Raw genomic sequence first — 21,085 nt, forward strand, 5'->3', positions numbered from 1 at the left:
TATACTGTAATTGATAATGACTTGTTACTCTTTAATTGCTTTTTCATTTATGGCTCTCTACTAGACTATAAGCTCTGTGAAGGCAGGGACCAACCTCTAAGAATGACTGACACGTAGTGACACTCAACACCTAACTAATGAAAAATAAAAGGCAGACAAATTTATACACCAGAGCACAGTGCTATACTTTGGCCAGAAAAAATTCCACTGCATAAAGGTATGTGAGTGGTTCTGAACTCCTAAGCTAGGTGAGCATTCAACGTCTTACCTTCATTTCCTTAGGGTCTGTTTCTCTTTAACTATACATCCTTTGCTGGGTGACCTCATTCACTCCCCCATGCCAACCATATGCCAACAACGCACAAATTTCTTTATCTCCCCCCACCCCCTCCCCTGAGCTACAGGCCTGATTTTCCAACTGCCCTCAAGATATCTCTGCCTGACATAAGTGACTCAAGGTTAACGTTTCCAGAACTAAGTTTTATCTTCACCCTCCCAACCCTACTCCATTTCCCCTTCTCTGGAGTAAAGGCCTATTTCTTGCTGCAGTTTCAAGCGAGGCTTTGGTGTCAGAAAAATCCATGTTCCAATCCTAGGGAGACATTGACTGGTTGTACAGCATCGGGCTTCTCTGAGTCTAAATTTTTACAACAGTCACATCGCCCGATATTACCGACTCCATAAAGTTGGCATGATGACTAAATCAAATGATGTATTAAATTCCTTAGCTCAAATCTAAGAAAAAAAAATGTCATGAAGAACCTAGGGGTAAGATGGGAATAAAGACACAGACCTACCAGAGCATGGACTTGAGGACACGGGGAGGGGGAAGGGTAATTGTGACAAAGTGAGAGAGTGGCATGGACATATATACACTACCAAATGTAAAATAGATAGCTAGTGGGAAGCAGCCACATAGCACAGGGAGATCAGCTCGGTGCTTTGTGACCGCCTAGAGGGGTGGGATAGGGAGGGTGGGAGGGAGGGAGACGCAAGAGGGAAGAGATATGGGAACATATGTATATGTATAACTGATTCACTTTGTTATAAAGCAGAAACTAACACACCATTGTAAAGCAATTAAACTCCAATAAAGATGTTAAAAAAACATTCCTTAGCTCAGTGCCAAGTATATAGCTTCAGTCTGCAATAAAATAGTGCCTTTTATTATTCTCTACACTAGTTAATTCAGTATCTCCATAAGCAAGAAAACTTCAAAGTCATCCTTTACTTCTGATGACCCTTCTGCTCCCTCTTGATTCAAATAGACCCCAAGTTCTCTCAATCCATCTGGGTTCATCCTGCATCTCCGCTGACACAGCCTTCACCCAGGCCCTTGTCTTTGTCACCATTTATTCGCGCATTCATTTCCTTGCTTTAGGTCTCTCTACATTTAGCTCACACATCACAGTGACACCAAAGTCATCTTCCTTAAAACCTACATGAATCACGTCACTTCCCAGCCTAAAAACCTTCACTGGCTCCCAGAGGTACAATCCACATCCATCTACACTTCTTACGAACGGGGTGGAACTATCACTTACACAAAATGACTTGTCGGGATCTTTATATATATTTTTCACTTACTCATCACAACAATGCCATTATTTAATGAAAAAAATAAATTTGGAAAATGAGGCCATTCACTAGCCACTAATGGAAGTCAAACAATTTGCCTGTGTCTGAATCTTGTCAGACTGGAATTCACAATCAGGTTTGCTTCTAGCTTGTATATCTGTCAGTACAATGAATTCACAACTTATCTAGAGAATGAACTCTAAAGTCAAATATAAAATAAAAATTTCATAGGACTCAAAGCCAACTTGGCCATCTCTTAGAAAAGCGGAACAATATCTCTTTCCGTGTTGGAAAGAGCGCAGTTTCTTTGGCTGATATAAGATTAAGTAGTTGATGAGCATCACCTGTACTATTTCACTGTAGCCCTTGTCTCTCTCCATTTTTGCTGAGTGTGAACAGCTGAATCTATGTACAGCAATTGAAATATATGGCTAACAGAACACCCAGATAGAGTGCACCATAACTGAACACTATCTGTGCCTCCCAAACAGCTGGAGTGGGGCAGAGACCACTTAATTTGCACATATTAGGTGGCTAATTTACACACTTGGAAAAAATTAATCGCCTCTTTTTTTTTTGCAGTACGCAGGCCTCTCACTGTTGTGGCCTCTCCCATTGCGGAACACAGGCTCCGGACGCGTAGGCTCAGCGGCCATGGCTCACGGGCCCAGCCGCTCCACGGCATGTGGGATCCTCCCGGACCGGGGCATGAACCCGTGTCCCCTGCATTAGCAGGCGGACTCCCAACCACTGCGCCACCAGGGAAGCCCTAATCGCCTCTTCTTTATCTTACAGTTCAGCTCCTTCAAGAATCATCACCGATTTCAAAATAGCTGAATATGAATTAAGAAGCTGATTGTGTAGGTCATTATTTGGTCTCACAAATTGCAAAAGAAATGATCTCATTCCCAACAAGACTTGTGTCTGTCCTTTACGTTCTGCACTGCAGTTTGGACTTGAACACTCAACCTGACTTTGGGGGTGTCCATTCAGTTGAGAACAACTTCTTTCAGAGTAAGGAGTCTGAGTTCCCACAGGCTCCTGTGAGTCAAAGCTGAACTGCAGGTTCATGGGTGGGGACACCTGCTCTGAAAGCTGCTTCATTTTCTGGTCTAATGTGGTTAGGAACAGGAAGTTGAACCTTTGGTATTTTGGGTTTTGATTCTACCCTGCCCTGCCCTTAAAAAGCATTCACTCACACCAGGGTCTTTAAATGTGGAGTGACCACATTTACAGCATCCATTGGAAAAACCGAAGACGCTGGGAAGTGTGAGGCTGGAGCTTCGACACTGTGTCCTGCTGCTTGGTGTCCCGGAAAAGCACTTCTGTGTGGTGAATGCTGTGCACTCCGATTCTCTGTCCCTGATTTCTGGAGTCCTTTGAAAGCACGGACACCGAGTTTCTACCCAGTTCCTGGGCACTCGTCTTGTGGAGTGGTCAAGTAGATGCTGAAATCAGTCTTGCTACAACCAATCTGGTGGCAAACACATCCATACGCTCGTTCAATTACAGTAGAGCATCATGAAGTCACACGGATTTGGGTTCCAATACTGCTCCAGGCAGCCTCCCTAACGCCACTTATCTCAGTTTCCTCCCTGGGGACAGTGTCAGTGTCGTTTGCCTTACATCATCATTCTGATCTGTTCCCTCTCTCTGAGCGAATCAGATAACACAGGTGAAGCACTTCTACAAGCTCCATAAACAGTAGTAGTTGTTATAATTCCTTCTAGTTCTCACTCCATATTGACCTCAAAGTCAAAGTCAAAGTCTTCACAATGGTCTACGAGGCTCTGTGAGATCTGCCCCTCGTTGCCACTCTGATCTCATTTCCTGTATTGCTTCTCCTTGTTCATTCCACATGGCCCGCTTGGCCATTCCTGGAACATTCTAGGACTCTTCCTTTGCATGGACTGATTCCTCTCATTTTTCTCCAGGTGCTCAGAGCAGTGCCTGGCACCTAGGAAACATCCAGTAGATATGTGTTGAGTGAATGATGAATGAATAAATTGCCTTGGATGGTCAACCAATACCCCGTAGAGAATTCAAGCTCAGCACTAAATACCTCACTGAACTGCACAGGTATCGATATGTTTAGGTCCCCTTCAGAGAGAACTGGACTCTGTCTGCTAACAGTGAACAAGAAACTGTTCCAAGTGCTTTCTATGAATTAGTTCCTTTAATCCTCACCCCCATTACTAGTCCTTACTTGAGCGAAAACAAAGCACCGAGAGGCAAAGGAATTTGCTGAAGGTCACCCAGCTAATAAGGGATGTAGGCTGCCTGTCAGGAGCCACTGCCTACTATTACTTTTGGCCAAGGGACCAACCTTCAGGGCTGATGACTACTTTGAATGATGCCTACTGTCCGACTCTGGCTGATTCTACAATTCCCTTGGGCTGCCAGCCATACAGGCGGGCGATCTCCCCAGGGCCCCCTTTCCACCAGACTGTGCCGCTGGAGTTCTCCAGCACACTCCCCAGCCAATCTTGCTCCAGTTACGACGGAGGAGGTCAGGCCAAATGGGTAAGGCAGACTGTTTATTTCAGGGACCAAAAGGCCCAACTGGTTTTGTTGTTTGTTTTTTTCTTATAACTTATACTTCACATAATCAGCTAATCATTGAGACACAGAAATGAATTTTTTCTGTAACAGTCAAATATAGATAGGATTTGAAGTCAGTGAGTCAGGTGATTATTTGTCACCTGGCACGTGCTAATCCACCCTTACGACTCATCTCAGCATTCCATGCCCCAGGAAGCCTTCCTGGATGAGCCCCATCCTCACGCCCATGACCCCTCCCCCAGGCTAGATTAGGTGACCCTCTCTCAAGGCACCCAGCATCTCCTTCCACCCTAAGGTGTGCTTAACTGTACTGAAACCACCTGTTCCCGCCTTCCCCGCAGACTGGACACTTGAGCGTGGGGACAGTGTCCACTGCATGCTTGTCTCCACAGTGCCTAATGACTAAATTCAACAGATGACTCTTGAACAGAACAGTGTCACTCCACTGAGATACCACGACCTCTGACATCTCCGAATCTGCCTTGTTATCTTCCATCTGGCTTGGAGTGAGATCTGAATGACAAAGCCCCTGAAGTGACCCAGTTACAGTTCAAGAAAGGCATGACTATGGGGTCAGAGGAACAGTCTTCAAACCACATGGCATTCTCTTGCCATACACTCAAAAGTTCTCCAGCTGTTCTCGATGAAATTAATTAGCCCCTAATTCTCCTTAAATAAATGCATAAAAGGAGTTGTGACATTTTCTCTAGGTGACATTTTCTCTAGGGGTCTTCCTTTCTCTTTCAAAAAAGGCAGCACAAGGATACATTATCTCCTCGTGATTCAGCCAATACTTATGATGACAACCCCCATCAACCAAAATATTTATAACCTCCTGAGTCTCACCGTGTGTACAGATTTAAAATTCAAAATGTTTGCAGGTGATGCTATTCATATTTTTAAAGGTTTGCTTTCAGAATAGTTCACTGGGTCAGAGTGAAGGAGCTAATATGAAATAGAGGGAAAAATAATGACACTCTCCTTGTTACTAGCTAGCATCAGCTATTCATGAAATGTGCTGCTTTGAGGATCCACGCAGATAAATATTTCAGCGCTAAATGGAGCAAGGAAGTGCATTTTAAGTATCCGAGAAACAACCCCCTTGGGATTATGAAGTCAGATTCTTTAATATCACCCCAAACTTAATCCGACCCATGCTGACTAATTCTGTAATGAATTCTGTAGTTATCAAGAAGATTAATTAAAAAAAAAAAAACACCCCACCCTGCTTATTCTGAAGCAATGTTGACATGAGTCTCAAACCGGTGACAGCAAACCACATATCACGAAGTATTTAAAAAAAAAAAAAAAAGCAAAACCCAACCCACAGATGTTAAGAACCACTGGTCATGTTCAATGGCATTCCATTTAATTCTTATAATAATCTCGCCCATTTTTAGAGATGAGGAAACTAAAGTGAAGGCGGTTTAAGGAAACTCCCTGCATCTCCTGGCTTATAAGGTAGAGCCGCAGGACTAGATGCTCTGGCTGAGTCAGCAGAGCCTAGGGGCTGAGAGTGGGGTTTCTGCAGCCAGAATGCCTGATTTCAAATGCCGGCTCTGACACTTACTGGCCCGGTGACTTTGAGCAAGTTTCTTAACTCTGTGTCTCAATCTTCTCATCTGTAGAAATGGGGACATCAGTAGTACATATTTCAGAGGGCTGTGGTCAGGATTAATTGAGTTAACTTATAGAAAGCACTTACAACAGTGCATACGGGCAGCATCATTTTTGCTCTTATCTGACTTCAAAGCCCGTGCTTTTTCTCCCACATCAACGGTTAACATTACAAAGCACACATATTACTATTCTGAAGCATTTCATAATTGCCTATTGTAAATAATAAATAAATGTTTGTTAATTAAGATATTCCACCCTAGTTTGCACCTTGTCTCATTCCAGAAAGGTTAGTGGTGAGAAAAGCAGGTATCAGAGAACACAACATTTGGCTCAACAAAGGAAATCATTTTCACCACTTAGAACTTCCTGAAAATGGAAGGAACTTCCTGTCCCAGGAGGTACCTCAATCAAAGATGACTACTTAGTGGAGATTTTATAGAGCAGATTAAAAAAGGGCTACCTTCGCAGGAGAGGGGAAGGGCTGGTAAGATAAACTCTAGGGAGTCTCTTTTACACTGGAGAAGATTATTGGCTTAAAGAGCTGCCTTTTGGCAAGCCATTTTTATAGGAATCTTACCTCAGCTACTTTACACTCAGACACATCTTGAGTAAAAAGCATGAATGGTATGAAATAGAGGCTGTTAAAAATGGGTGTGTAGGGCTTCCCTGGTGGTGCAGTGGTTGAGAGTCCGCCTGCCAACACAGGGACACGGGTTCGTGCCCCGGTCCGGGAAGATCCCACATGCCGAGGAGCAGCTGGGCCCGTGAGCCATGGCCGCTGAGCCTGTGCGTCCGGAGCCTGTGCTCCGCAATGGGAGAGGCCACAGCAGTGAGAGGCCTGCGTACCGGAAAAAAAAAAAAAAAAAAGGGTGTGTAGGAAGCGAGTGTGTGTGTGTGTGTGCGTGTGTGTGTGTGAGAGAGAGTGAATGTGAGAGAGATGTTAGTTAATTCATTGATTTTAGGATATCACAGTAAAATGGCCCAGCGAAGTGAGCATAGTAATTTAATTAAATAAGTGACTATAAATAACTTTATGCTTGCAATGACAAAGAAAATACTTCCTGAATTTTTATATATACCCTATATTTTCTATGCAAAATAGGTAATCAGAGGTGTGTGGCTTTCTGAAGGAAAACCAGTATAATATTCTTTTTTATTCTAATTTCTTAAGAGAAAAGAGCAAGCAAAATCTCTGATCCATTTTTGTTCCATGAAAGATAAACCTTGCCTTTTCCTATAGGAATAACCAGCCTTGAGTTTGCCTCTCCTAAGCAGTTATTGCTTCACGTTTGTGTGCAAGAATGTACAAGAAGGAAAAGGAATCTTAAAAGCTTTAATAAAAACTACCATGACAAAAATAAAAACAAAAAAACAAACTCTACTACAGCAAAACTCATCAATTTTCTTCCCTATTTGAGGTCTGCTATCCCATTCATTCATTCATTCATTCATATTCTCTCTCACATTTCTCCACTGCCCACCCCTCTACCCACCTCCCGCTATTTCTAGTATGTGATTTGGTTGAGGAAAGGTGGGGGGGGGGCTATAGTACTCATTAATATGGCATGTACACAGGGGAAGTTGTTTGTTGGAGAGCTCAGGGTGCGAGCTCTGGATAAGGCAGGCACTAAATTTCATTAAACCTCAGTTTGTAAAATGGGGATATAATAACAGTACCTATTTCAGAGGGCTATGGAAGGAATTAAATGAGATAATCTATGTAAAGCTATTAGTATACACTAGCACATAAATCAATGTTCAGTAAGTGCTAGCCAGTATTATTTTTTATTACTCAAGGGCTAATCATTTGCAAAAATAGACTCTAAACTATAATTCTTACTTTAATAAACACTCTTTAGTTCTTCTTCGATAGTTCTAAAGGCACATGGGGTAGTTTAAGATCTTCATTAGAGGCAACAATTATCATTGGGTCATCATATGCTTAAGTTTTAGTCAAAATAATATTTTAATTAATAGAATGCTCAAAACGGAATTTACTAAAGCTTCAACAAACAAACATACCCAGCTCTCTAAATGTATAAAGTTATTACTTCCCTTTGCTTTGGGGGGAGACAAAATTCAAGCTCTGCCCATAAGCCTGGCTGATACTTTCAATTTCCCCTCCTCCACCCCAAACCAAGCTACAAAAATGCATATTAGGGCTTCCCTGGTGGCGCAGTGGGTGAGAGTCCGCCTGCCGATGCAGGGGACACGGGTTCGTGCCCCGGTCTAGGAAGATCCCACATGCCGCGGAGCAGCTGAGCCCGTGAGCCATGGCCGCTGAGCCTGTGCGTCCGGAGCCTGTGCTCCGCAACGGGAGAGGCCACAACAGTGAGAGGTCCACGTACCGCAAAAAAAAAAAAAAAAAAAAAAAAAAAAAAAAAGCGTATTAAAAGTTAAGGAACAAATAAGGCAGTACATATGATGATATATTATGAAGGGATTAGTTATCCACTCTTAGTTCTTTTTCTCTCTTTCCCTCCTTTGTTCCTCCCAGACCTTCTCCAAGACGTGCTAACTGGAAACAGGCATGTAGAGCCTAACGGGGAGAATCTGGATCTATGTGGTCATTCTCTCTATGGGTCAGGGAGGATGATCAGGCTACCGTTAGGATCTCTTTTTTGGGGGATGCTTTCTGAGGGATCCTGAGACCTGCTCTGAAGAAAGCATCCTCTCATTCTGATCAACTTTTTATTTTTTTTCTTTTCTCACCAAATGGCCTTTGGGGATGTTCTTTTTATGTATCTGCTAACTGGCGAAATCAAGATGGTGAAACCCTGATACCTTCTAAGCCCCTCATTTTTTTTTTCTTTGACAGAAAGACAAAGATAACCACAGTAGGAGCCTCAATAGGTAAAGAGATGAAAGGTACAACTGGTACAGAGTAAAGTCTAGGCATATAAGCAAAGGCTAAAAATCACAGTGCTTTTACTGGAAACAAGGGATATGGAAGCAACCAAAAGTCATAAAACAGTGCTTCCCCTCTTCTGCAGCCAAACCCCAATGTCATCACAGCAACATGACATTCAAGAAAGTCCAACCTATTTTAAGTAGTTTCAGGTGACAGATTATTGGCCCACAATGAGAGACAGACTGATGGCTCACAGAGAAGAAAAGTTCACTGTGCTGTGAACCACACTGCTAATCTAGACTGATAAAACCAGAGGAGACATGCATCTCCACTTTCAAGCGTTTACTGGATGACATCACACTGTGGATTTAACCAAAGTTAAATTATTGTCTAGATTATCCAGCAAATGTCACATAAGAGTACTTGAGTAGCTTAGATAAAGGTCTCAAAACACTGTGAATGAATTCATCCTGCAAAACAAATTTCCCATATGAGTTCATAATCTGAATTCCACGTCATTTCACTTTGTATCCTTTCAGGTATAACTCAAACCCCATAAATGACATTTGTCTTGCATAGAACAATGGTTTTGTTTTAGAAGGTCAAGCCAGTAATGTAAGGCAGTTTCCATTATGTGCATAAGAAAGCATAAGATTGAAGCTTTTGTCTTAGGTTGGTAAAATAAATATTACAACATTAATCCGTCAGGGAAACACACATCAAAACAATGAGATACCAATTCGCAACCACTAGGATGGCTACAATCAAAGAGACAGATAATAACAAGTGTCGGCGAGGACGTGAAGCGATTGGAACCCTCACACATTGCTGGTGGGAGTGTAAAGTGGCGTAGTCGCTTTGGAAAACAGTCTGGAAGTTCCTAAAAAGGATAAACATAGAGTTACCATATGACCCAGCATTTACACTGCCAAATACCATGAGAAATGAAAATGAAAACATATGTCCACTTGTACACGAATGTTCATAGCAGCATTATTCATAACAGCCAAAAAAAAAAATAGATACAACTCAAATGACCATCAATTGATGAATGGATAAATAAAATGTGTTCTATCCATACAACGGAATGCTATTCAGCACTAAAAAGAATGAAGTTCTGATTCATGCTACAGCATGGATGAACCTTGAAAACATTATGCTAAGTGAAAGAAGCCAGTCACAAAAGACCACATATGCATATTTATATGAAATGTCCAGAAGAAGTAAATCTATTAAAGGCAGAAAGTACATCAGTGGTTGCCTAGAGCTGAGGGGGTTGGAGGAAAATGGGAAGCGAATGCTAATGGATACAGGGCTTCTTTTTGAAAATGTTCTAAAATTGATTGTGCTTGGTGCTTGGTTTCACAATTCTGTGAATATATTCTAAAAGCCACTGCATGTGTACTTTAAATGGGTGAACTGTATGATAGATGAATTATATCCAATAAAGCTGTTAAAAAAAAAAGCAATATTAACATATCAGGCAGAAGGAAATATGGTCATCTAACTACAGCAAGGGTAACTTCTGGCACAACAGTCAGCGTATAACCTATCAGCTAAAGGCTCAAGACCTAAATAATGGCCTTCATAGTTCCAGGGACCTCACTAATGTTTAAGGTAATCCTGCTACCTCTACAAATCAGTATCCTTGATGATTAAGCATCCCTCCTGTTTGTATTCCCTGCAATAATTAGCATAAAGCTTTCCACATAGTGGATGCTCAACTATGATTTATTGAATGGAATTCAAATACATTTAAAAATAACCAACTGGAGTTGGTAAATAAAAATCAAACCAAGAATGCTTTGCCCTACATGGGGAAAGCTGATCGGCACCAATACAGCTATATGCCAAATTAAATCTGGGGCATCTAAAATGCAATCCCGTCTCCCAAATTTTAGTCAGTCATTCCTGGTTACAAAAAGATTCATGCTCTTCATTTGCCTGGGTTGCATTTCCTTGAATAAAAACTGGAACTTCCTGGGCAGGGGTTACTTCCAACGTGGATTAACAGACAAGATCCCTGAGTGTACAAGGTGGGACGGTGCTCTTATTTCCTATTTATTGTCAGGAAATCCTCAGGCAGTCTTTTGTGGTTGTTATTTTGGGTTTTTCCTATACTCTAGCCTGATGTTTAAGAGGATGAGCTCTGGAGCTAGTCTGCTTGCATTTAAATTCAAGTTCTGTTCCTCACTGGCATCTCTGTACCTCAGTTTCACTATTTGCAAAATGAGAACAATTATAGTACAGGCCACAGGAATCTCTGTGAAGATGTAAAGTACTTCAAATGATGCCTGGAATCTAGTAAATCTCAATAGTGTAAGCTATTATTGTAATAGAATTTAGATTTGCAGAATCCCTGAAACAGAAGTCAGGCATAGCTACTGTTATCATAGAGTGGAGCATATGGTATCAGATATAAGCCAGCCCCACTGGGACAGGTCAAAGTAAAACTATGGAATCTCATTCTTTCCCAGATTTCTGGTTGGGAAATGCTACTCCAGGTTTTCAGCAAGTATGACCTGCCGACAGTTAAATTTTGTTTTTCATGTTGTAAAACCCTCCTGGAGGAGATGATATTCTTTGATGGGTATGTCACTATCTAATTGTGCTTTGGGCGGAAAGACGAGAACTACCACACTGTGATTAGATATGGTACTTTTCAGAATCTGTATGCTCTTAATTTTCTTCTGGATTTTCCATCACTGACAGGGAAGCACATAAGTGGCCTATAGCAGCCAACGATAATACCAGTGGTATGAGGCTTCTGAGTGACAGTTCCTAAGTTCCTTTTTTTTTTTTAAGACAACTAGTTCAAAAAAATTTTAAATTTTATCAACAAAATTCTTTTGGAGATACAAAGGGCTTTTAAAAAAATTTATTTATTTTTATTTATTTATTATTTTTGGCTGTGTTGGGTCTTCACTGCTGCACGCGGGCTTTCTCTAGTTGCAGTGCACGGGCTTCTCTTGTTGCGGAGCAGGGGCTCTAGGGTGCGTGAGCTTCAGTAGTTGCAGCACGCGGACTCAGCAGTTGTGGAGCACGGACTTAGTTGCTCTGCGGCATGTAGGATCTTCCTGGACCAGGGCTCAAACCCGTCCCCTGCATTGACAGGCTGATTCTTAACCACTGCTCCACCAGGGAAGCCCCAAAGGGCTTTTTCATGACATTTTTCCCCCCATGTTTCCACAGCTTCTTGAATCTACATATTGCTAGTGTGGTAGACACTGGGAATGTTCACCTATATCCACATTCTCCTCTTCCTCTTGGGTCCCCAACTGTATGTTTTTCCAGCCTTTCCATAGGTAGGTGTGGTACAGGTGACTCAGTCCTACTCATTGAAATGTGAGTGGAAGTGATGTGCACTTCCTTGTCTAGATCTGGCCCAATCTCACTCTTTCTCCATGGACCAGCCTTAATGGAGGGGACTCAGAAGGAGCCACAAGATGGAAAGAGCCTAGGTCCTTGAGTAACTTTATGGACCAGACCCATTCTGTCCCAATCCAATCTGCACTGAACTTTACATAGGGAAAAATACACAATAATAAGCCACTGGGGTTCTGTAGCTATTTATACAGAAGCACCTGTTAGTTACTCTAATTAATATAGCTAGGTAAAGGCTTTGTTAGTTATTGTTTAGGAGAGCTGGTTTGCTTCCAGAATAGTTCTTTCTCTGTTAGATACTGGCAACAAGCATACTAATAAAACACATTTCCTACATCCCTTCTCCTTTAGTCTCTTTTACTATCACTAAAATCACTGGATACAATCTTTCAGTCATATCCACAAAACACATCCTGGTGTTTTGTTGATATGATTGAAAGATCATCATCTGACCCTGCCAGATTCTTCTTTAGAGAACATGTCTTTTGCATTGGATTATTTGTAATCTTAATCCAGATCTCTTTGCAGAGCTGGCCAAAGTATATCTCTAATTGTGCACTTGATTAATCACTCACCATCTCAGAGAATTGTTTTATAATTATATCAAGTTCTGAGTTAGGAGTTGAACAATCACAAATTGTCAGATAAAAATTAAAAGCTATCAGCAAACACTAACCACATTTATTTATAATTCTTCACATAGTTCTTTATAGCAATCTTTTAGTAGCCCATGTATTTAATGTAAACCACAATTTCTTTGTGTGTATTAAAGTTATAAATGGAATGAAGTGTAAATGGAATCTTTTATGATTATTGTCTCCAGCCTCTTAGGATGAATAAACAAAGTTGGTATAGCTACCTTGGGTTTTAACACCCTCAACAACCTTCTGAAAGTTTCTATTCTTGCTCGCTGACTACTCCTTTCTCTCTCTCCCCTTCTTAAAATGTTTTTAATGCTTACTACCATATAGCTTTTTATTTGCTTGTTTGTTTATTGCCTGCTCTCATTACCAGACTGTAATTCCCATGAAGGTAGAACTTATATCTGTTTCTGTTCATCCAATAAATATTAACTGAATGCCTATTGTCAGGCGTTGCTCCAGGTACTAGGATTAAACATAACTGAAGATTAAGATTAAACATAATTAAGATATAGTACCTGGCCTCAAGGTGCATACAGTTTGGTGGAGGAAACAGGCAATAAGCTTATAAATGATATATACTGGGATGAGCGCTACTATGTTGTACTTTTCACTTCATGCTTCCTTGGTTTTGGGTGGTAGTCAGGGTTGTCTGTCTAGTTTGTAATGGCCCATCCTGCCTGAGAATTGCCTCTTTTTGCATTCATATGGGTGCCAAGTACATATGTATGTATGTATATGATACATATGTATCACATGGCTCTGTCCCCTTGACCACAGTGAACTTCTGGCCTGTGCTATGTAGAACAACATCTCTCTTCTGAGAGGCTGGAATTGGAACTGAGAAACTCTAATTCAGTCTGAGCTCTTCAGCTGAAATGAAAGAGGATATATAACTTAGAAGGCTATGCCGTGGCCATCTTCCGCCAGATGGCCAGGGAAACTGAGAAAGCTAGTCTAGAGAGAGAGAGAAAAAAGAAGCAAGTCATGTAAAGAAGTAGAGATGGGAGATTTTATGGTCTGAGGAAGACCTAAAGAGCCCACTTCATATTTTGGTTCTCATCCCTTTCCCATGAAACACCCTTACTTCCTTGTAGCTTTTTTTTTTTTTTTTTTTTTTGCTAAAGCTATTTTGTGCTAGGTTCTTTTGCTTTCAATCATGTCTTAACTGAGACATTTCTGTTTAATATGAAATATTAATAGATTCTATTTAATCTCATTCATTTTTGTAGTATAAGACATAGGAGCTATTCTCCAAAAAAGTAGCTTTTCCCCTATGTTATAAACGATGCATCTGTTGGATTTTAATACTTACAAATGCTAACAATGCTTCTAAGGTGTTTGCCTAGAAGTTTCCCATTTTCCTCACCAGTGATTTTAAAAGGTAGGCTCATTTCCATTCAAGGGCAGAACATCAAAGGCCAACATTCTTTAAACTCTGTGAAAAACACTATCACATGTGTACACCAGCTTTTGTGGCTAGTTAACATTCAGGGCAGAAAATAATTCTTCTTATAAACATCAATGGTGTATTTGTACTCATAAACAAAAAGGCTTTGATAATGAATGTTTTGATTTAAGCTCAGTAGTTGATCAGCTAGTCTGATTAACAACTGTTTACTGGAGACACCAGAATTTGAACACACCTAAAATACATGGCTTTAAGGTCCTACTCAAGAAAAGAAACTTAAGCTTTATATTTGGGGAGGGGGGGGGATATGCAGGGAAAGGGACGGATATACTTGAGAGATTTCAAAACAGCACACCCACAAACATCTGCTACTTTAAAGTGTATTCTCTCATTATTCCTCAGAGATACGTCAGGCACTGTGAACGTTAAGGAGTAAGACTTGGTCTCTGTCCTAAATGAGCTCACCGTTTACTGGGAAAGACGGACAAGGAAACAGGAAACCGTAATGCCCTCTGCTAAGCGCCATGCTAGACATACCATCACAGATGAGAGGCATCTAATCCATCCTGAGGTCGGCCTTTGAGCTGAGCCCAAGAGAATAAGCAGGAGTTAGGCAGACTACGAGTAGAGGCACAGACAGACGTGCTAAGAGAAAGGAGCATACAAAGTTCATGTACAAGGCAAAGATGGGGGAGAGAAGAGGGTCTACATGTTAATATCCAGTAGTCCTGTAAGAGCTTCACGAACAAGGTACTTGGGATAATTGTCTATATTTTCCTCCAAAGCTCCTGTTCCCAATGCTGTTCACGTGTTCTGATTACTCTAGAAAGTTTGATTCAGTTCAACAAATATTTATTGAGGCCTTAGTAAGTTTTAGGTTGTAGTCTCTGGGAGCATGATGATGAATAAGACTAGGGAATAGTATTTGTACTAAAGAAGCACAGTCTAGTGTGGAAGACAGATAAACGGTATCTAGAGAGTGTTAAGACAGATATGTGCATAAAGTAAAGGGGCAATAAAGCTTATAATGGGTCTTTAAGAATGCATAAGAAGACACTAACCACGTTAACAATAATAAAAACAAAAGTGAGAGAAGCATTTCGGACCCAAGGAAGAACATAAGACAAATGCCAGGAGAAAGGACCAGGGCGTAGGGAGACAGCGGATTTGAGAAATTATCTAGGAGGCAAAATAATGGAGATGTAATTACTGGGGGTGAAGGAGGGAAGTCGGTCTATTAAGACTCAAGGTTTTTTACTTGAATTGACGACCCATTAACTGAGGCAGGGATTGCAGGAGGAAAAGCTGATTTTTGAAGATAAAGGGCCACGTTGAAGCTGCAGTGCTGCGTCACCCAAGTGGAGAGAAGGGTAATAGGGCAGGACTTTGGCTGGAGATGTCACCCAGCAGCATAAAGGTGTGTGTGTGTGTGGGGGGGGGGCGCGACAATAACTGAAATGACACAAGGGAAGTCAGTAGAGAGGATGGCAAGCGGCCAGAGGCACAATCCTAAAAAATATCATTTTAGTTGAAGGCAGAGGGGTCAGGAAGCTCAACCAAGGAGATGAAGTAAGGGGCAATGCACGTCTAGCAGCATTAAGTCATCAAAGATTTGAAACGAAGCAAAGAAACTCAGTAAGATACGGACTAAAAATCTGCGCAATCTGCAGGCTGCTGGAGATCTGTGCACTGGCGCGGTGGAGGAGACCAGGTAGGTGGTCGTGACGGAGGAGTGAAAGAAGAGAGGAAGGGGCCCCTGGGTACTCAGACCACGCTTTTAAGCAGCTCGCTGGAGTAGGGGAAGCAAGGGAAGATGCATCAGCAAATGCAGGATGATCTCAGCCTCTCTCTCTCTATTATCTATCAATCATTGTAAAGGTAAAGATGGAGAGACTCGAGTGGGTCTCCAGGCTGGGAGGAAAGCCGGCAGAGATGGAGAGACTAATGATACTGCGGAAGAGACATAACTGAAGGAAAAGGTCCCGGAGGAGAAAGTTGTCCTAATTACGTAATCCATGTTAACAAATTTTAGCTTCTAACTGTCTCTAGCTGGGAGAGTTGTCAAGCAATATGTCGTAGGGCCAGGCATCTGTGGGAAGCAACAGAGCAGGAATGAAACGGTGACACTGGGCTTGAAGCAACATCAGAGAGCAAGAGACAAACTGTGTATCTTATCAGTCTGAAAGTTTCTTACATGTTCAATAAAGCCCTACAGAGAAGCACTCAGGTAATGAGATGAGAGAAAGTTTACCTCCTCATCAGTGTCTCCTTAAGTTCTGGGATAAGCAATGAAAACTATCCCTCCATCCAGGGGATTACAGTCACTACACAAACATGATTTTGTTAGGAGGTAAAGGAGTCAGATCTGAGTTGGAGTCTCAGCTTTACTAGAAACTAGTGACTTTGGAGCAATTTCTGTGCTCTAGGCCAGGGTGATGCTGTAGCCCAGAATGTGAGGCTTAAGCACGTTCTTAGACATGAAAGTATCTTGTAAAACATAATGCTCTATGCAAATATATGGTGCATGGGGCACATATAATGAAGTTATTTGGAGTCTCTGAAAATTGGGCAAATCTGGAAGAGATTGCCCATTGAATAGTTTTTGTCATTACCACTGTAAAGTCATGTATCAATACAAAGGAAAGTAACTGTTAAAGCAAAGACCTCCAACTTTTGCTGATGATTAATTCCTTTTGATTTTCTGGTAGCCCTGTGATTCTGAGAAGCCAGAAGGATAGGTATCGACAGGGAAGTACAAATTAGTTACTCCAGGCACTGGAGGGTGGGGAAACTAGTGCTCCTAGTGGCAGGGTGTCTGGGGTCAGCGTGCAGCAAGAGGCAATGGAGACTGTACAAGACTTCAAAGTGCATCTTAATGGTTAATGGCTCAAGTTTTAGTCAAGACAGAGCTGGGTTTGAATCCTGGCTCAGTCACTTATTAACCATATAATCTTGGACAATCCAACCTCACTGAGCTTCAGTTTCCTCATCTGTAAACTGGGATAATAACATCTACCCTTAGAACGTTGTAATAATTAAACACAACACTGGGTAAGTATCTATGTAAGGATGTGTGTGTGTGTGTGTGTGTGTGTGTATGGAATTCCTGGCATATTGTAAGTGTCCCATAAATAGTATCTATTATATTGGACCTGTTGTTACAGGTTTCATAGAATCTTGCATTCTTTTCACATATAGCTGTTATTTATTTATTTATTTTTTGGCGGTACACGGGCCTCTCACTGTCGTGGCCTCTCCCGTTGCGGAGCACAGGCTCCGGACACGCAGGCTCAGTGGCCATGGCTCACGGGCCCAGCCGCTCCGCGACATGTGGGATCTTCTCGGACCGCGGCACGAACCCGTGTCCCCTGCATTGGCAGGCGGACTCTCAACCACTACGCCACCAGGGAAGCCCCACATATAGCTGTTATTTATTGATACTTACTAAGAGTAAGTAAGTACAAGTACAGTGTTATCTAAGCCTCCATCTTTAAAGTATAAAATCTACTATGTCACTTAAACACTCTGTTGAGAGTAAAAACTGTATCTACCTTTTTTTTCTCTGGCTCCTCAGGGTATGATAAATTACTCAGCACAGAGTGGGTATTTAAGAAATATCTGTTGAAGGAAGGAAGGAAAAAAGGAAAGAAAGGGAGGGAGAGAGAAAGAGAGGGAAGGAAGTAAGGATGTTGAGAGTTGCTAACTCAGGTGCTATAAAATTCAAGGGCTGAGAAAAACAGAAACAAGGCATTCTTGAGCTATCAAATGTGATGAAAAATAGCTTATAAAAAGCTATTTTCTTGGGCTGATGTGATTATTTTTACTCCTCTAAGCTCTGGTATTTCTCTCCATCTGGCAAATGGGAATGGACCAGTTATATTTCAAGTTTGCTACCTTAAGCAAAGATTGCTTAAGATAAACATTTGGTGCTTTCCAGAGCAAATCATACCATTTTAGTTTTAGGTTATTTTAATGATAGCTCCTTCAGATCTAGTTCCATTGATACTCTGTAGTACAGCATAGACGTACATTTGACTCCAATCCCAACTATATTTAGAATCCTTTTCACATGGCATTATTCAAGCAGATGTGAGGCCAGCTGCTGCTATTCTTTCCTAGAATCTTACCGAGATGGAGATTTCAGTAAGATTTTTAAAAATAAATTACACAGGTGTTATCTCTGAGCCCATTAGCACATTAGCTATAAAAAGAATATGTACAAATGAGGCTCCCTTTCCACAAGCTCCAAGATGGGAACAGGGTTTTCACTGTTCTGATCTATCTACCCTCATTTGGTGGTATTAAGCTATTTTTTATTTTTCACAAAACAAAAAGAAAGTGCTCCCTGGACTGTGGTACTACACTTTTTCTTGCTGTTGTTGTCAGTAGTTACACTAATATTATCACAGAATAAAGTGACGCAGTAAAGTCTTCTCTTTAGATTCAGATTCAAGTCACATCCATTGAGCATGGCACAGAAGCTCTGTAGGTGCCCCCATATCCACTAGGTCATTTTTTCCCCAAGACATTTGAAGATACCAAAACAAACTTGAAAACTGTCTTCAAAAACGTGGGAAGTCAGAGAGACAGCTGAAATCCTAAAAACAACTGAATCTAAGTATCTTGGGGGTGGTACAAAAATCACTGGTTCAACAGTCCTGGATATGGGTGGAATCTCTAATCCTGTTTCCTTATTTCTGAGACAAAGATTAATGGATTTTGGTTGGTCTCAATATACTGAGCCTCTGCCAGATCTCTCATGCCCTCATGTGGATTACAGCCTTAGCTCTGCATCTGCATGTCATCCTAAGTCTTAGGCACAGTTTGGAACTCTTCTAAAGCAAGTTGAACAAAGGAGTTGTGAGGGTTGGGGAAATATTCTCTCCTTAAGGGGGTATTTTTTTTACAAAGTGGAAGTACCCCAAAGTAAAAAAAAAATTTTTCTTTTGAAAAATAGGCAAAATCGGCCTCGGGTTCCCCTACGATCTACACATTGACTGTGCTGTGTCCCCTCTCCATGCTGTTACGTTGACGGCCCTTTCCCACTATGAAATAATACTTTTCATCTGTGTATCTGCCTATGTGTTACAATACATAATTGCATTTAATCTTCACATTATCCTACTCTCACTGATATTCACAGAGGTTGATTGGTTTTTAGTTGGTCACAGCTACTGAAAGAGGCAGAGGGGGTGCCCAAACCCAGTTCTCTTGATTCCGAGTTCAGTGCTTGTAAAATTAGATACAACTATAGTAGCAGTGGTTGGTGATTTACTACGTGTCAGGCATCGTGCTGAGAGCCTTACATATACCATGACCTTATTTCATCGTCGTAACTTGGTGATACAGATAGTATTACTATCCCCACTTACAGATGTGTAAAGTGAGACCACAGAGAGAGTACAGAATATGTCCAGGGTCACACAACTATCAAGATGCACAATCAAGATTCTAATTCAGGTAGTTTGCTTTATGACTTGCTCTTTCAACAGCTATGCTAGATGGCCTTCCTACAACGGCATAGCTGCCCTCATCAAAAGTGTTCTCGTAATTTCCATCCATAACGTAGGTAAAAATTTTGCAAGGAGAGTCCGGGGCTGCCTAATATGGTTCTTCACTGGAGCTCCAAGCCCTACGTAACACAGGTCATCCTGCTCTTGCACAGAGGACAGATACCTGGAAGGTGTGGGCTGTAGAGCATCACTGTCATCATTGTCAGTGCCTGAGCACAAGGTATGATCCATAGACGATGCACAGTAACTGTGTGCTGAGTGGAATTCAATGGAAATTACCAAGTCTTCATTGACATACTGAAGTGCTGACTTTCTCGGGGTTATATCTGTGCTTTAAAATTAAGAGACAAAAGCCCAAAATCAACAGGATAAGTTCTGACTCTCAAATCAAGGAAATTAGTGAAGCAGAGGTAATATGCACCAATCACATACTGCCTGCAGACAAGTTTTGTTCGGCTACATATTGCTTTTAAATTTCCAATCAAAATTAAGAGACTTCATTCAAAAGTCCCAATTTTCAAATTCTCTAGAAAAACTGCAAATTCTGCCACTAGACTGGGCATCTATTCTCTAGCTTGCCAATTTCAATGGGACCAGCTCTACCCATTTACTTTCCTCCTTGGCCCCTATAGGGTCCTGAGTTTGTAAACTATGAGCTAGATAGAGTGTAAAGGAAGACTTGGAAGGGCATCAGAGCCTTCTAAGATTCTAAATCATCATTTTGATATACCCAACAGACTACTCTGCCAGCCTTGCTGTAAAGTACATTGAAATTTTAGTCATTTAGTGACTGAGATTTCATCTTTGCTGCAGATAAACCGACAGCTCTCTCCCAACTTAGTTTAGTTGTCTCCCAAACTAGAATGTCTCCAGCATTACGGCACCATCACAAAAGTTACAAATTGGGCCAGCATCCTTTCATTGGCTCCAGGTCAAATGGCCCATGCTGTTGTTTTGCAGAGCTCTGCACAGTGTGGGCAAATAGCTAACTATACCTCACTCACGTGTTTTAAGGAAGAAAGGCTGTCACTGGTCAAAACTCTGATTCTTTTTTTTTTTTTTTTCCGCAGCACGTGGGCCTCTCACTGCTGTGGCCCCTCCCACCGCGGAGCACAGGCTCCGGACCCACAGGCTCAGCGGCCATGGCTCATGGGCCCAGCTGCTCCGCGGCACGCGGGATCCTCCAGGACCAGGGCACGAATCCGTGTCCCCTGCATCAGCAGGCAGACTCTCAACCACTGCGCCACCAGGGAAGCCCTCTGATTCTTTTTTAAGGCCACCTTAATCTGCTTATAATTGTCACATGGGTTATAGGCAAAATGTTGACATTTGCACTTACTGGCCCCTTCTGGGTGGGCAGGATTTTCTTCCTGAAAAATTCTGTGGTCTCTGCAGTTGTGCTACTATTTAGGAAGACTGGAGCTTAGTAGAGCAGCAGCCAGGGAGGCAAGTATGCATTTGAGAAAGTCTTAAATTAAACATGTCTATTCAATCCAAATATAGTTACAGATAAACTACACCAGGA

The 21,085-nt window shown here is 41.7% G+C and overlaps 1 protein-coding gene across 3 annotated transcripts in view; it reads right to left on the reverse strand.

The window, feature by feature from the left end:
* NSMCE2 (NSE2 (MMS21) homolog, SMC5-SMC6 complex SUMO ligase) overlaps positions 1–21,085 on the reverse strand; it is a 227,152-nt gene that overhangs the window by 52,841 nt on the left and 153,226 nt on the right. The window contains exon 5 of one of the 3 annotated variants that reach the window (XM_082601829.1): positions 7,598–9,491. The exons of the other annotated variants lie outside the window; for them this stretch is intronic. Within the exon in view, the coding sequence (XP_082457955.1) occupies positions 9,490–9,491 (2 nt within the window). The 3' untranslated portion in view covers positions 7,598–9,489. Of the gene's footprint in view, positions 1–7,597; positions 9,492–21,085 lie in introns of those variants that run through there. 3 annotated transcript variants of the gene reach the window in all.

Source organism: Mesoplodon mirus (assembly GCF_964341445.2).
Source record: "Mesoplodon mirus genome assembly, chromosome: 16".
In the NCBI taxonomy this organism is placed as follows: domain Eukaryota; kingdom Metazoa; phylum Chordata; class Mammalia; order Artiodactyla; family Ziphiidae; genus Mesoplodon; species Mesoplodon mirus.